Source organism: Stegostoma tigrinum, chromosome 22, assembly GCF_030684315.1.
Source record: "Stegostoma tigrinum isolate sSteTig4 chromosome 22, sSteTig4.hap1, whole genome shotgun sequence".
Lineage (NCBI taxonomy): Eukaryota > Metazoa > Chordata > Chondrichthyes > Orectolobiformes > Stegostomatidae > Stegostoma > Stegostoma tigrinum.
The window spans coordinates 38766926-38783760 of NC_081375.1; the positions used below are offsets into that span (position 1 = coordinate 38766926).

The 16835-nt window shown below is 38.0% G+C and overlaps 1 protein-coding gene across 3 annotated transcripts in view; it reads left to right on the forward strand.

The window, feature by feature from the left end:
- Positions 1-5151: 5151 nt before the first annotated feature.
- tekt3 (tektin 3) overlaps positions 5152-16835 on the forward strand; it is a 34473-nt gene continuing 22789 nt past the window's right edge. The window contains exons 1-4 of one of the 3 annotated variants that reach the window (XM_048554796.2): positions 5153-5393; positions 9388-9977; positions 12374-12457; positions 12556-12626. In XM_048554796.2, the coding sequence (XP_048410753.1) occupies positions 9420-9977; positions 12374-12457; positions 12556-12626 (713 nt within the window). In that variant the 5' untranslated portion in view covers positions 5153-5393; positions 9388-9419. Of the gene's footprint in view, positions 5394-9387; positions 9978-12373; positions 12458-12555; positions 12627-16835 lie in introns of all 3 variants that reach the window. The other 2 variants (XM_048554795.2, XM_048554797.2) reach the window with 2 other exon arrangements.

Sequence of the window (16835 nt, forward strand, 5' to 3'; positions counted from 1 at the left end):
AATAGCAGTTATATTATACTTTGCGATAATGACTGCACATTGGAGGGTAATATCTTAACATTGAAAAGTTAGGGAACATGAGAACTATTTAATTACTTTATCATTTAGAGTTTAGAAGTTTGAGGGGAGATCTAATAGAAACTTACAAGATAATGTATAGCTTAGAAGGGGTGGACGCTGGGAAGTCGTTTCCGTTAGGCAGGGAGACTAGGACCGGTGGGCACAGCTTTAAAATTAGAGGGGGTAAATTTAAAACTGAAATGAGACGTCATTTCTTCAGCCAGAGAGTGGTGGGCTTGTGGAATTCATTGCCACGGAGTGTGGTGGAGGCCGGGACGTTGGATGCCTTCAAGGCAGAAATCGACAAATTCTTGATCTCAGAAGGAATCAAGGGCTACGGGGAGAGTGGAGGGAAGTGGAGTTGAAATGCCCATCAGCCATGATTTAAATGGCGGAGTGGACTTGATGGGCTGAATGGCCTTACTTTCACTCCAATGTCTTATGGTCTTATTGACAACTGTGCCTAAGCTATAAGCTTTAAAATTCCCTCTCTAAACCTTCTTGGTTTATTACTTTTCCTTTTGCTTCTAAACCGTCCTTAAGATCTATGTCATGCCCAGAAGAGGAATACCATATTAGCAGATTGACTGTATGGAGTAGAATTTTCTAAAAATGCCTTTATTTATAAACATAGACATGTGGTTGTGCCTAAGATGGCTGCCAAGGGCAGGTAATGTTTACTAGTTCTGCATAAACTCACAATAATCTCAAGGCTCTGGAAAGTTATTAATGAAATAATGGTGTTCATAGTCCTCCCTTGATTAAACATATTAAAATGGATCATTCATGAAATGTTTATGGACTTCCCAAAACTGGAAATAATGGATTGCTAGACTCACTGTCTCTGAGCTCAGTAGTTAACTGAAAGGATCTGCAGAAACCAATTAATTATGCAATGATATGGATGTTCATAATCCGTCTCCCATTGTGTGTAACAATGGCTTCGAATTTCAAACCATTTTGGGTGGACAATAGAAATATTGATCGTGTGGTCACCTGATCTAAACTGCCTCCAGATAACAAATTTTACTGCAACAACAACCAGGGAGAAACCATCACACTGCAAGAACTGGTGGAACAAAGGCACCTATATCTTTAAAAAGGTGTGTGCACCCTCATATGGTCTTCCAGCCTGTTACTTTTCATTTCCACCAGCACAGAAACTTGACTTGCTGATAATAAAACTACAAACAAATAACTTTGTGACCTGCTGAATGCAGCAATAATCCTGTTATATCAAACTGAATTTTGGAGACTGAGATTAAACCTTCATGAACAAATAGGCCTTCTATACTGGGCCTGTAGTGAATGATTTTCCCTAAAATAATTCAAACATGTAACTTATAAAATATTCTTTGGTTCATGGTCTATAAAAGTGCATTACTCCTGTTCACTTTTTTAAAGTGTGTATCGAAGTGTCAGATGAGGAATATATTGTTAAATATTTGTGATGAATGTGTGAATGAATAACCCTATTAATTTGAACCATCAAAAGCTTGCTGCTAGTTTTCAACTTGACCACTGACTCAGAAAGTAAGAAACATGTACTTCGTGCTCTTTGAAAATCATACAGATTGTGGGCAGTAAGGGAAGAGAATTGAGGATTCACTCTTCGCTCATCTCTCTTCATAAGAACAAGTGCTAGTCCTTGATCTTAAGATCTCTTTATGTCACTTGACGTCAAATTTTGTTTGATAATACTCCTTGGAAGCAATGTGGGGTATTTTATCACATCAAAAGCACTAAAAAATGCAAGTTTTTTTGTGATTGTCTTCAGGTCCTTAAATGAATAAGAGATTATTACAGTTCTTGGAATTTGGACTTCTAAAATAGAGGCAGAAGGATTTTTTTTGTTTCAGTCTGCAAAGGTACTTTTTTCTAAAAAGATCAAAATGTAATTTGGAACAGTGACCTAAGTACATCATTTGCAAGAAAGCATGTGATTTAGTTAAGTCCCTAGTGTGGTGTTTGTTGATAGGATGTTTATACTTCTGAGATTATAAAATAGGAAAAAAGACCAGTGACCTTTAGTTTTGACATCAGCTCAGAACAGTGAAGAGAAAAATCAAGTTTTCAGTTCAGAGTAACAGTCTCAATTCCGAAGATGTCATAAAATCTAGGAAATAGGTTGAAACTTTGCTTTGCTGTTTATTTTAAGATCTTTTTAAATGACTCGTATGCGAGCTTTTTAAAAAAATTTGTATAGTAAACTTGTGCTCTATTGCCAAAGTACATATGCAGTCCCACATGAACATGTTTCAAAGATTAACCACCACATTTATCAAAAGAAAATGAAAATTATGAACTATCAAGCCAGGTTTCACTCTGGGAGTGACTTGTCCAGTTTTATCATCAACTAGGATCATAATATCAAATGTGTGTGAATCAATGAGTCTCCTTGAAATTCCCTTTATCTAATTCTGCCTTTTGGAAACATATCAATATGGAGAAAAGCCGATCACTGGACGGAAAAATATGACAATTTGGAAAATCTCTCCCAGATGAGTAATTGTGTTACATTTTACTCAATACCAAATATCGATTAGGAATGAATCTTAATCAATATTTAAGGAATAAGCTTCTTTCGTACTGACAAGCAAATATTCACTTTCTAATAAACTATCAGTGGAGTATATGCATCAGTAGCGCTACAATCCCAAATTACCGACTATACATCAACAAGTGAATATACTCTTCCATTTACAGTTTCATACCTTGTGGTAAAAAGCTATCTTCATTACTGAAAGATAATGTACCAATTGCACAAGCCTGCAGAGTCATAGTTTCCAAAAACAGTTGATAGAAATCTGAACATTCTGCTCTGGTGGCTGTAAATGATGAGGACTATTGTGAAATATACTCATGAACATGAACACCCACCCATGTAACAATATCACGAGAAACAGGTTATCAGGTTATTCATTTATTTATTATTTGTGGGGTTTTGCTCTGAACAAAATGACTACCATGTTTGTCTATGTCATACCTATGTTATCCTGTCTGTATCTTTTTATTGCAAGGCATTGGAAGAACCTGACAAGCACTGATAAATTATTTAGTTACTTCTCATTTAGACTATAACACCCAGGACCAAATAGTAAGGATTTTTAATCAAAAGCATGAGAGATGCTGGAAATCTCAATGAAAAGAGAAAATGCTAGAAGCGATTAGCAGATATACGTAATATTGATGTTTTTCTTTTTTTTTCTTTTGTTTTTTTTCTTTTTTCTTTTGAAGTGCTGGTAATGAAAAATGAACAAAATTTAGATCTAATCATGCTGCAAATGGCAGCAGAAAAATCTTTACTCCATGCACTGTCCATGAAAATGGGAGTGGCGATTATTTCATGCGGCAATTGTATTCAACATTGAGGCTTGGAAGGTTATCAAATGTTTAATCAAAAAGTAAAATGTTGTCATAGTAGTTCAGATTGCTTCCAGAATGTAAAAGGATTTTTATACACAAGCAATTACAAAAAGCATATAAGACATTTGTTAAATGAAATAGAAAAGAACTATTAGGAATTTATACGTTTATACTTTGTACTTTTTTATTACTAATACATCATACCAATTTATGACTGAGCAAACAGGCAGATGAATCATAAGAAGTTTTATATAACTTAGAAATGTTTTACCAATTAGTCTGAACTCCTAGTCAAATTGAGGAAGTTTCTGTCACAACAACCTCCAGCAGAGTAATTAAGGCAGGGCCCAGTCATTCCACGCAAGTTCAGACAAGACTGTCAAATCATTCTCGCCCAAAGGAACATAAAAACCAATCACTGATAGAGGAACATTGAGGTAAAAGAATAGAAGTCAACTAATTATATTTAGATTAGCCTAAAGACTGAAGGACCTCAAGCATAAAGGCCTCTCATTTATTTCACCAATTTTCCAATTCAAAAGCTATCCAATTATATCTAAGTTCTTCAATATTTATTGTTTTGAATTAAAAATGTTTCAAATTCAATGCTTAATAAGAGTAAAATCTAATATTTCTCAATTGCTGGAAAAATACATATTTTGTTGAAACTATTCGCCTTGTACTCAACAGGACATTTATACAATTAAATGAAAAATCAAAATTGTCACAGAGGATTGTTCTCATTAGAAAGAGGCAACCAGTCGTGAATTTAACTCAAGGGTCACAGCATAGGCAACAGGTTGAGAAGGTGGGACCTTTGTGGTAACCTCAGCTGGTGCAAGAATTGAACCAATGCTGGGAGGGGAAGTTTCAGCTGGTGGTGTTCCACTACATCTGCTGCATTTGTCCTTCTGCGATTTAGAGGCCAGGGGTTTGAAAGGTACTTTGGCAGGAGCTTTGGTCAGTTCCTGCAGTGTGTGTCATGTAGATGGGACATACTGTTGCCATTGAGCATTGGTATTGAAAGGAGTGAATGTTGAAGGTAGTGCATTTGCTGCATTGTGCTAGATGATGTCAGTTTTCTTAAGTTTTTTATGAAACTGTAAATGGAGAGTTTTGCATCACACTCCTGACTCATGCTTTGTAGGTTGTGGGCTAGCTTTGAGGAGTCAGGAGGTCAGTTATGCACCACAGATTTCAATGTGTCTGATGTTTTGTTGTAACCATGGAAATTATATGACTGGTCTCATTCAAATTCTGGCTGCTGGAATCTCCAGGATGAAGATCATCAACAAGGCACGCTTGTACCTCCCTTTTGTTGTGAAGGTTACAGCAATCTTGATGGTGCAGATTTCCAAATTACTTTTTCGCTTGACTGATTAATTGTATCCCAATTCACGGTTTGGCCATTTCTGGGAAAATACCCAATTCTTTAAAACCTCCAGGTTACCACATGACTTTCTAAGTTTTTCTAAGCTCTTTTTGCGTCTTTATTTGCAAGACAATTTTGGCACTTCAATCCAACCATGCTGCAAGGTGCTCTCTCATTTCTCCCCTTTTCATTCTCGCGTGTCTGCCTTTACCTGGCAGCAGTGCCCTTCATTCTTTCGGCTGAACTCTATCCGCACTGTCTTACCCCCACCCCCAACCCCAAAGAAAACAGGCTGACTATTGCCAGCTCACTGAGGCCATGGCAACAGAGATTCAGGTTTCTCTGTACACAGAGCACACGCTTGATAGCCAACTCCCACCCCCAACCCCCGCTCTCATTTGCTGCTCTGTGCAAACTCGGCTGCCTCCGGCAACCGCGGTTCCATCTCCCCGCTATCAATCAGTCAACACCCCGGGGGCTCTGAACAACTCCTGAACAATCAGATATAGTCAGCGTGTAGCTCTCGCTGCGTTTACCTGCTGCGGCACATTGGACAGTGTGAAGACAACGGCATTCACGGTGCTGGAGCTGGTCGGTAAAGAAAAAAACTTCTTTTTGCATTTTTTAAAAAAACTGTTAAGAAAAACACGGTTTTCAAATTCAGTCTCTTGGAATTTATTGGGTAAACACAAAAACATAATTGAGACGCTCAAAAATTGCTGGAGAAACGCAGTGGATCTGCGGACGGAGAACAAAGTTAACGTTTCCAGTACAATCGGAACTGACTACAAGACTACAAGCTAGGCGTTTTTCTAGCCACCATGGGTTCTGAGGAAGGGTCACTGGACCCAAGACGTTAACTCTGTTTTCTCCTCGACAGATGCTGCCAGACCTGCTGAGCTTTTCCAGCAACTTCTGCTTTTGTTTCTGATTTACAGCGCCCGCAGTTCTTTTGGTTTTACAAGTTAGTGTTGGATCTGAGAGCACAGACTGCAGTCAGTTCGGAAGGAGATGTGTTAGACGAGGTGACGGGAGCAGAGAAATTAAGGTGACAGATGTCACGTCAGTTCTGAACGACTCCAAATGTCGATTGTTTTCTATCCGCAGATGCTGTTAGACCTGCTGAGCTTTTCCAGCAATTTCTGTTTTTCGTTTCTGATTTACAGCATCCGCAGTTCTTTCGGTTTTTACAACGTATCTGTGAGTTTAATTTTCAAAATGACATCAAAATAATCAGATTTTAGCAACTGCAAGCAGGGTTATTCCATCATAGCATACTGACTAGTTAAAGTGAATAGGAGATAATGGTTCGATTTGTTATCAGTTGCATAATGCTACTTTTGGATGACTAGTGAAAAGTACAACTGCATAAATTACTGTTTTGTAACATGCAGACGTTGTTTTATTGCATGCATGATTACATATTAATATGCCCTGGAGTCCAGCTTATTATCAGTGTTTGTACTTGAACAATATTTGCCCTTTCTTTCTTTGATCTTTTGTCAGAATGTTCCTTTGGACGCACAAGTACTGAAACTGCTTAGACGTGCTGTCCAATTCATATACTGACTGGAAAATCATAAATATATTAACAGAGACATGTGAGATATGTCTAAAGAGTAAGAAATGTATTACAGACAACTTGGGTTAGATACCTGCCCAAGTGTCACTGTTAAGAAAGGCTCAGCACCTTCCGTTTGCTTCTTATTGCCATTTCCCCAATGAGATACTAGACCACAGCACTGACATTAATACTTGCGATAATGCGGAACTGTAGATCATTGTTCCGACCAGAAGATAGCAAAATAGTGCAAAGAAGCAAGCAGAAGAAGTAAAGGTAGTAGCTCCTAGCACTTCAAATGAATTTGCAATTCCAAGTAGGCCTTGAGCCATTGAAGTTCCACCAAGATCCTCAACAAACTTTGTGATTTAAAACAGATGCAGAAAGCCCCTGTAGGTTATCAGGGCACAGTCTTTGTCTAACCAGTACTTTGACACAGATAATTCCAAAGCCCTAAATCTGTGTGCAGTAAAGCAGTCTTAGACCTACCTGACCATTGGGCTGAAGAAGGGTCCAGAAATGAAACGTCAGCTTTCCTGCTCCCCTGATGCTGCCTGTCCTGCTGTGTTAGTCCAACTCTACACCGTGTTATTCTCAGACTTCAGCATCGGCAGTTCCTACATTTCAAACCGTACGGCTGCTGTCACAATAGTGAGAGGCCAGTGGTGTTGGTTTAACCTGAGGGTCACCATGTCTCAGGCAAGAGGAGAGGTTGAGAAGGACAATCCTTTGTGCTAACATAGAACATAGACCTGTACAACATAGAATAGGCCCATCAGCCCATGATATTGTGCCAAAAATGATGCCAAATAAAACTAATCCTTTCTGATGGCCCTTGGTCCATATCTCTCCATTCTTTGCCTATTCAACTGAATTAAATCGAAACATTTATTGTCACATATATTCTATAGAAAATACACCTTGGCCAGTGCAGGAATTGAACCCACACCATGAGCATCAATTTGTGCTCTAAACCTGCCATCTAACCAATTAAACTAACAGTTTCCCTGCTGGATACTGTGAACAAAAATGGAGCTATTGTCTAAGAATATCATTGGAAAAAACTGAATTGAAGAAATCGGCAGGGTAGTTTTCAGTAATAATACATAAAAATGTGGTTTACATTTTTATATCTTTGTCTAAAAGCACAATTTTTATGCACTTCATATTTCATAAAGAATTAGGTCATGTAAAGATTCTTGGTAATCTTACTTTACTGTTAGATGTTAATGTACAAGTTTATTTGAAGTGCTTGGAGCTATTACCATTAGTTTTTCTGTAAGCTTCTTCGCACTATTTGCTATTCTTCTGTTCAGAACAATGATGTACAATTCTGTTATCTCAAGGATTAATGTTAATGTAGTTCTGCCGTGGTCTGGTATCTCATTGGAGAAATGGCAATAAGAAGCTGATGAAAGGTGCTGAACCTTTCCTAACACTGACTTCACCATTTACTGTTAAGGTAGGATGGTTCAAAGAAGCACAGTGAGCATCCTTTGTAGCGCAGTTCAGGCTACTACTTTAAATCAATTGAGTTGAAATGTTAGTTCCAGCTATGAATCTACTTTAGTTCTTGTTGATTGTACAGTAGATCTTTACTCTCACAGGTCTTGTTGTACATTTGGCTGGATTTGCAACTGATGACATCTAAGGATTAAAGGCAATTGGAGTGTCAATAACATTTATAGAAATGACAACGACAGTAAGTTACTGAATAGGAACAGCTCCCACATATTGGTTATGATGAGGAGAGAACAAGGATTAGTTTTGAATTGCTGTAGCTACGAGTTGGCACAGACATGATAGACTGAATAGCCTTCAATCCTGTTATATGTTCCATTTCTGAAGGAGTTCCTAAATTATTGAATGGCTTGCTTCGAATTTAATTGTAGGCCATTCAGCATTTGCTTACTGTAGGCAAAATCAAAATCGTCTTTTGCTTTCTCTCCTGACAGTTGCTAGAGATAACTGTGCTTACTCCTATCAATCTCCTCGGGATCAGGTCAAGCTAAATCAAGTGACATAGAATCTGAACATCCTGTTGTTTTCTTTCTCCATATCTAGTATGTTTCCAAGATCATCTTTTTCCATCTTTGTAGCATTACTATGTCCCACTTCTCCAAAGAGCCCTGAAAACTCCTTAGGCTTTAGGGCTGGATTTCTCCAATAGTTTTCTCAATGGTTTCTTGGCATCTGTGCTGCACAAACAACATCCTATTCTGCATGCTGATGCTTGCATTCTTAGCCACATAAAGCCTGTAGTTACTTCCATCTTCACAAGGCTGAATTAACCACATATGGATTAACTTCAAGTCCTATATTGTTACTTCAGACTTCTTTCTGAATTTGTATCACTCAAACTTGACAATAATATTCAGCTATCTGTTCATTTTTGGCTCCAACCATGCTTTTCCTGTTTTCTGACCTCCTTGCTTCATTTTTTGTTGCTACTCTCCAGTGCATCATGCTCCCACCTTTCAAAACTCAATGATAGAAATTTAAAAACCAAAAGAACTGCGGATGCTGTAAATCAGGAAAAAAACAGAAGTCGCTGGAAACAGCTCAGCAAGCCTGGCAGCATCTGTAAAGAAAAGATCAGAGTTAATGTTTTGGGTCCGGTGACCCTTCCTCAGAACTGGTAGAACAGATAGAATTTTTATTCTTCTTTTGGCCTGATCCCTGAATAAAATTCTATGTATAATTTTCCCTCTCCTGCAGGACTCTTGTGATTCCATGATCTATTCACTAATACATTCATATGTCTTTCATTTGCAAAAGATATATATAAAGTTATATTTCTGAATCCTTTAAAGTTCATAAAAGAAACTACTTAATTCAATGCTTTCAGTAAGGACTTGGGTTTGATGGGAGAATCTGCAGTCTCAGTGACTACCTCCGAACTGTGTTTCCTCCTGAGATGGAGTGCAGTATTAAGTAATTTAGTGTAATATCTGCACAAAATTTAAATCAGTTAAAAAAAATCAGAAAACAAATTGTATTTGAATATAATGATTTGCATATTTTGTAGGGGAAAACATCATTGCACTTTCAGACTCAACAATGACTGCTACTTACGCCCGTCCTAGAACAGCTAGTGCTAACTTTCTGCCAGCCATATCAACAATGGCATCATGTTACAAAGGCCACTACCCTTTAAATGTGTTCAGACAGAGCTTAATGATGCCTTGGAGACCTAGCACTTATTACAAAGTAGCATCTGTTGCTCCTACTATGGCTTCTTTTACGAATAGTGCCCCTGGATGTAATGAAACCAAAAATGCTCAGATCCCATCGAATAGAACAACATTATTGACCAGATATACTCCTCAGGATTGGTATGAATGTAACCAGACCAGCTACAGAGAGTCAGAGTCCTACAGACACAACGCAGAGAGACTAAGGGCTGACACTGCTCGTCTGATCCAGGACAAGGAAAACATTACAAAGAAAACACAGTTTGAAACCAGCAAAAATTTAGGAGAACGTGTTAATGACATCATGTTTTGGAAATCTGAATTAGCTCATGAGACTGAGCAAATGATTGAAGAAACTAATTCTCTCAATGAAGTCAAGAAACGATTAGAGCGAGCCTTGGCAGAAACAGAAGGCCCTCTTCAGGTAAACAGCATCTTAATTCTGATTGATTTCATATTTTAATGATGTAATGACGCAGTTTGCCTTGATAATGCACATATAAGATCAATATGCTAATTAGACATAATTGCCGTAAGACATCCCTATTTCAGAACTCAACTCCTGTTGTAATAAATACCAATTTGCCTTCCTCATTGCTTGCTGCACTTGCCTGTTTACTATCATTGGCTGACCCACAAGTGCAGCAATTCCTTCCCCAGTGCTTGATTTTGAAACAGACTTTTCTCATTTTAGTCCATCACCAAAAATAAAGGAAAAAGAAGGAAAGATGTAGCCTTTACAGAATGCCAAAAGATCCAGGTGCAGACCATTCAACAACAAACGAACAAGAACCAAGAGTAAGCCATTCGACCCTTCAAGCCTGCCCTGCCATTTAATAAGATCATGGCTGACCTAATTTTAACCTCAGCTGCATATTCCTACATACACCTGTTATCTTTCATACCCTTGGTCACCAAGAATCTGTCTACCTGTACCTTAAAAATACTTAAATATTCTGCATCCATTGGCCTTTGAGGAAGGGAATTCCAAAGACTCAAAACCACATGAGATAAAAGGCAATTCCTCATCTTAGTCTTAAATATCCTCCCCCTTATTTTAAAACTACAATAAGTTAAGGGGTAGACGAAATTGCAGGAGCAAAAAGAACTTCCAAAAATTGACAACCGGAATGTGAAATGATCGTATCTTAGGTATTTAATCTGAGCTAGACAGCTACAGAGATCTCTTCTCGAAGGTGAAGTGGAGGTTAACAGAAGAGGGAGTCAACCTATGGAGAGTTGGATGATGGGGGTCAAACAACAGTTGCAGGCAAGCTACAGTGTAAGTTTGAAGATGTCAGAAGACAGATAAAAAGGCAGAAGGTCACCTGGTACAAGCATCTACAAGCAGCAAAAGCTAATTCAAGTTGGACAGTCTATGTGAAATAAATAAAAACGTAATAGACTCAGCAGATAATCAACAATAAACTCAAAATAAACATTAATTTTCAGGAATTTTACATTCAGTACAGTTTGCTTTGAAGTTTCGCTCAGTCATTGTCAAAATAATTTTCTACCTTGTTAAAAGGGATTGTTAAACCTATAGGATTATACATTTTGATTAAATAAATGTATGTTGTTTTTTGAGAAAGTGCAATGGTCTAATGAAGGTTTTATTTCTTGTCTTCAATAGGCAAGGTAGATTATGTTTAGTCGCTAGCTTGCACAGAACTGATATATTGGACAAATAAAGGAACATCAGGGACATGGAGTATGAAGGCATAGGAATCCCAGAGGAATTCACTGACAAACGAACACATGAAAAATATCTGGGAGTCAGAACCCAAACACCTGACAGTTTAGTATAATGATGCTCCAACACCTTTTAGAATGAATTTATAATATCACATTAATGGTGTTCAAAATGGTTAATTTGTACACAGCCCCTCCCCAACATCCCCTCCACTCCCACCCTACAGTGCTCTGCAGTTCACAGTGTGATGATACAATAGTTTTAAGAAGTGTATTTTGTCCTGGTTGTTTCTATGAAGTAAGGTTGAGACAGAGGTGAGAAGCAGTCTGTTCCAAAACCAATAAAGTAAACCACCTTATGAGACCTTTTTTATTAAATTGGAACAATAGAAGCGGCCTGAAACATTGGGGTCAAGCTCTGACAGAACCAGGAATTTTTTTTATTTTGGCCTTCAGTAGCAATTGCTAGGATCTTGAAGCTGAATATAGAATTTCTTATTCCTCTCTCCATTACAGCTAAAAGCTGGGGTTCTCTTCCTGCTGATAGAATTGCATATGAGACAATCTATTTCACTGAGTTTGCCTTTGGCAATGGTGTGTTTATGATACGTTACAACATTGGAACAGTTAATTAATAGTAGTTTATATCAAAACTGTTACAGTTAAGCCAGTTATTTTATTTTTGTTCTGTCTGTATTTTGTTTATAGTGGATGAATAAAGTGTGTTTTGTTCCAAGCGTGGTAGTTTGACTAATTGAATGCATGGGAACACAATACCTTACACTTACATTTAAAACAAGAAAAATTTAGGGTCCAGACTATCTTCTTAATATACTTTGAGGGGGTTTGGGGTAGTCCATAACAACAGCATTAATCATTTCAAAATAAGACACTAAATTAAAACACAATCTTTACATTGCATGGCATAATATTTTAAAACTTTGATGGAAAATGTTCAATGTGTATGTTATTAGTAGCTATTAACTACTCATTACCGGTATTATTGGAAAGGAATACTAGTGTTTCAGAAGTTAATAACTGTATAGCATTGTATAACATACCTTAAGTACTGTCAGTCTGAGTTGGAGTTTGAGTTCTTTATTTGCATGTCATTTATTAATACAACAGATGTCACAAGAATGTCTCTATCAGAGAGAGAAAAGGATTGGTATAGATCTTGTGCATGATGATGTGGAAAAGCAGTTATTAAAGGTTGGTGCAATTGAATCAGAAAGATTCCTCCGTTAAAAATATAATTGCATTGGTATGGCCATTTTGCTTAAGTGAGATCTGCAACTTTCTTCCAACAGGAGGTTGAATGTATAAGGTCCTGTCAAGAAAGAATGAGAAGATATCTGGACAAAGCAATAACCCAACTTACGTAAGGGTAACGATTTGAATTACAATGTAAACTACACATTTTAAATTCAGGGAGAAAAAGAGTTTTGAGTTTCAGGATAGGAAGAGGATCAAAATTTGTGAAATTGAATCCTGAAATAAATCTGGATTCTGAATTGGGCACATTATATTTTATGTGATAATGGGAACTGCAGATGCTTGAAAATCCAAGATAATAAAGTGTGAAGCTGGATGAACACAGCAGGCCAAGCAGCATCTCAGGAGCACAAAAGCTGACGTTTTGGGCCTCTCCCCTTCCCCCACTGCGTCACAAAACCAGCCCAGCTCATCCCCTCCCCCCACTGCATCACAAAACCAGCCCAGCCTGTCTCCGCCTCCCTAACCTGTTCTTCCTCTTACCCTTCCTCCCACCTCAAGCCGCACCTCCATTTCCTACCTACTAACCTCATCCCGCCTCCTTGACCTGTCTGTCTTTCCTGGACTGACCTATCCCCTCCCTACCTCCCCACCTATACTCTCCTCTCCACCTATCTTCTTTTCTCTCCATCTTCGGTCCGCCTTCCCCTCTCTCCCTATTTATTCCAGAACCCTCTCCCCATCCCCCTGTCTGATGAAGGGTCTAGGCCTGAAACGTCAGCTTTTGTGCTCCTGAGATGCTGCTTGGCCTGCTGTGTTCATCCAGCTTCACACTTTGTTATCCTACATTATATTTTATGGCCTTTTTCAATTCTACATTCTTAGGCTGATCATGTTGGTATTGAAAAATGTTCAGAAACATTCGGGACTTTCAAGTATTCACATACTCTTTAGTATAATGTAAAATTTTTTCTAGCCAATTCATTTGCAGAGAACCAGCATCTGCAGTTTTAACAGTCAATCATCTTCAACCAATTAACTTGCACTCAAACTCTACAATTAAAGTACATCTCACTTTGGCCCATTTATTACATAACCAGTTTCATGTAGCCAGGATCTGTCAGATTCTGAAACGATTCCCATATTGTTATTTTTGAACTGCTATTTTAGCAGAGAATTGTTTCTTGAAAACAACCAATTCACATTTTTCTAAACAAAATGAATGGAATGTTTTGCCCTTAGTTTATTGCATGTGAACAGTGAGGTTGATGCTGAAAGGGTAAAGAGAGATGAGGTCAGGCAGACAAGCTGGCAAGAATTACAGAACACAGAGAAATCAACGGGAAGGGGGAAGCATAGCAGATTGTGTAGAAGATGAGTTGAAGGAACATAGAGAGGAAGAGCAAAAAAATGAAAACGTCAGTGAAACATAAATGGGTAACAACAAAGAAAATGTTTCAGAAACCGAGAGAAAAAGACAAGGAAGAGTTTGCTACAAAAATTATTGCTCGACCTGCAGACAGAAAAAGAAACATTCAGAATCCAAGGAAAAATGGAGGTTTACTGAATTCATAAGAGTAAAGAAAGAAGGTAGGGGGAGAAAAAGACACTACAAAATCAGGAAACAATTACTAAAGCTGAAAAGAGATTTTGGAAACCAGAAAGATAAAATACAAGAAATAGTTGTTGTTATTTGATGAAAATAATATTAGTTAACATTTTCTACATGATTGAGAAAAGGAAAATCAGTTGACCTATTTGGTTGGCGTCTAGGCACTGGGCTAAGACACTTTGAAAATTTGACAATGTGATTTCAGTGATGCAGTAGCCTGATGAGAAGAGAGAATAAAAGGGGAGAGGAAGCCTGTTGGAATACGGTAAGAGAGAGAGAGAAAGAGAGAATTTTCTTGAGGTATGAAATGGAAAGAAATTCTCCAATGAGGGAAGAAATGAATCTCAAGGAGATTCTTTGAGAGATTTGAAGAGGAAATAGATTATAGAGAGAGAAGAGTAATGGTATTATGAGAAGAGAGAATTAACAATACACTGTTACTGGATGATGTAAACTATCTGCTGAGAGGGAGATGTTGTTACCTGTTGGGGGAAACCTTGTTTTGCTGAAAGACACATACTCTGGCACATAAGGGATAAGAGTCACAGTTGCTGTCAGATCATTTTGTAAAATAGTATGGAAAAACTATCCTCATCAAGCATCTGGAAAATCTGGTTTACCTATGAGAGAAAAAATTTCCATTCATGACTTTCATTTCTGGCACATCATGTGAAATTTCATGGACAATCAACCATTTTACATACTTATCCACAACGAAGTCCATAAACTTCCTCCTTATCCGTTTTTATAGATCATTACATTTTACTGTCGCATTAGGAGTGGCCATAGACACAAAAACTACAAAGGAAGTAACAATTTAAATGAACTTTAATTGTGAAATACCTTGTTACTTCTGACTTTTGTATGTAGTTGGAAACTTTAAATAGAATAACATTACTGTTAACTTGGTGATTATGTTTCATCTCGTCTGCACACAATAGTTCATTGGATTGAGTACTAAAACGTACTTGGGTGTTGGTAGAGTATTGGAGGCCCACATAAATTCAAATCCTTGTTTTGACTTACCTTTGAATACAAATTTTTAATTTAGTGAATTTCCTCAGTTCTTAGCTGGTTTTCAGTTCAGCTTTGATATTGTATTAAATGTTTCTAGTTTCATCAGGAAATATTGTGGGTCTCATGCAACTGGAGAAAATATCGATTTTAACCTCACTGCGAAGCCTCTTCCAGGATGCCTAACCTGAAGAAGTTACCCTCCTCCCTCCGGACAAACCTCAGGGGATCTCTCTCCCACTGCAACTCTCCTCTAATCTCTTACTCTCCTCTCCACCTACCTTCTCCTCTATCCATGTTCGGTCTGCCTCCCCCTCTCTCCCAATTTATTTTAGAATCCTCTACCCATCCCCCTTTTCTGATGAAGGGTCTAGGCCCGAAACATCAGCTTTTGTGCTCCTAAGATGCTGCTTGACCTGCTGTGTTCATCCAGCTCCACACTTTGTAATCAAGTAAACATGCTAGATTGATTAAGGTCAGCATTTGGGAAGAATCGTTTGGAAGATAGAATTCTACCTCCTAAATTTCTTGTTGTCAAAAATTGATATGGAATTGTAAATTCAACATTACAACTTAGTATCAAATATATTCATGGTAAACTGTATATTACTTAATGTTACCACAAAGGCATTTCATTACAAATATTACTTTAATATTTGTGTCGTGAATTTAAATAATTGAATTCACATAATTTTTGTATAAGACTGCCAATGTGTTTAAAGGTTAATATGACTAATTAGTAGTTCCTTGCTCATGACAAATTGCTTTTCAAGGGTTGTATGTTTCATTAATCAATTCAATAAGATGCTCAAATCTTATTTCTGAACTGGGACTCTGTCCCTGTACCCCAATAGATCTCAAACAGCCTCACACAACTTGCTGGTGCAGGATGGTGATAGAAAAATTCAAAATTCACTAGAACTGAAATGTTAACTCTGATTTTGCTTCACAAGTGCTGGCAGACCTGCTGAGCTTTTCCAGCAACTTCAGTTTTTGCCCTTAATTTACAGCATCCTTTTGGTTCTTGAGTAGATTTGTAGTTAGGGTTGTGAATGCTGTGTTTGGCTCGCTCGCTGAGCTGCTTTGTTAGTTTGCAGACATTTCATTACCCTGCTGGGTAACATCATCAGTGTAGCCTCCGATAAAGCGCTGTTATGTTTTCCCGCCTGATATTTAAACTCTGGAGTCCATTGGAGTTGATTACCTAATTTCCGATTATTCTTCACAGCGTGTGTATATAGTGTCTAATTCTGCATGTTTGTTGAAGGCCCTCTTAGTGACAACCAGGCCTCTAGAACTTGCTGTGCTTGTCTCTGTTTGGCCTGTCCTAGCAACCAGTTCCACAGATATGGCAGAGAAATTATGTGCTTTAAACCCTGTTCCTTGACGCAACCAACCTCGAGTGGACGACAGACTTAGAAAGAGCCATTAACATCAGTCAACAAATAACAAGAACCAAGAAAAGACAGATTCTGCAAGAAAAACTAGCCAAACTAACCCACCAAAATGACAACCAAAGATCAGACACATGGGTAAGAAATCTCTCAGACAGGAAACTATCAGACAGAGAAAATTGTTCCAATACCTGGACTTAACTACAACCGCAGAGATGCTAACAGGACAGAGTTCCTAGCCACACTGGAATCGACACTGAAGACCAACTGCATCATTGAGGAAACACAAGAAGCCATAAGACAGATAGTGGTCCTGACACTGACCAGTAGGGACAAACTTAACATTCTCAACACA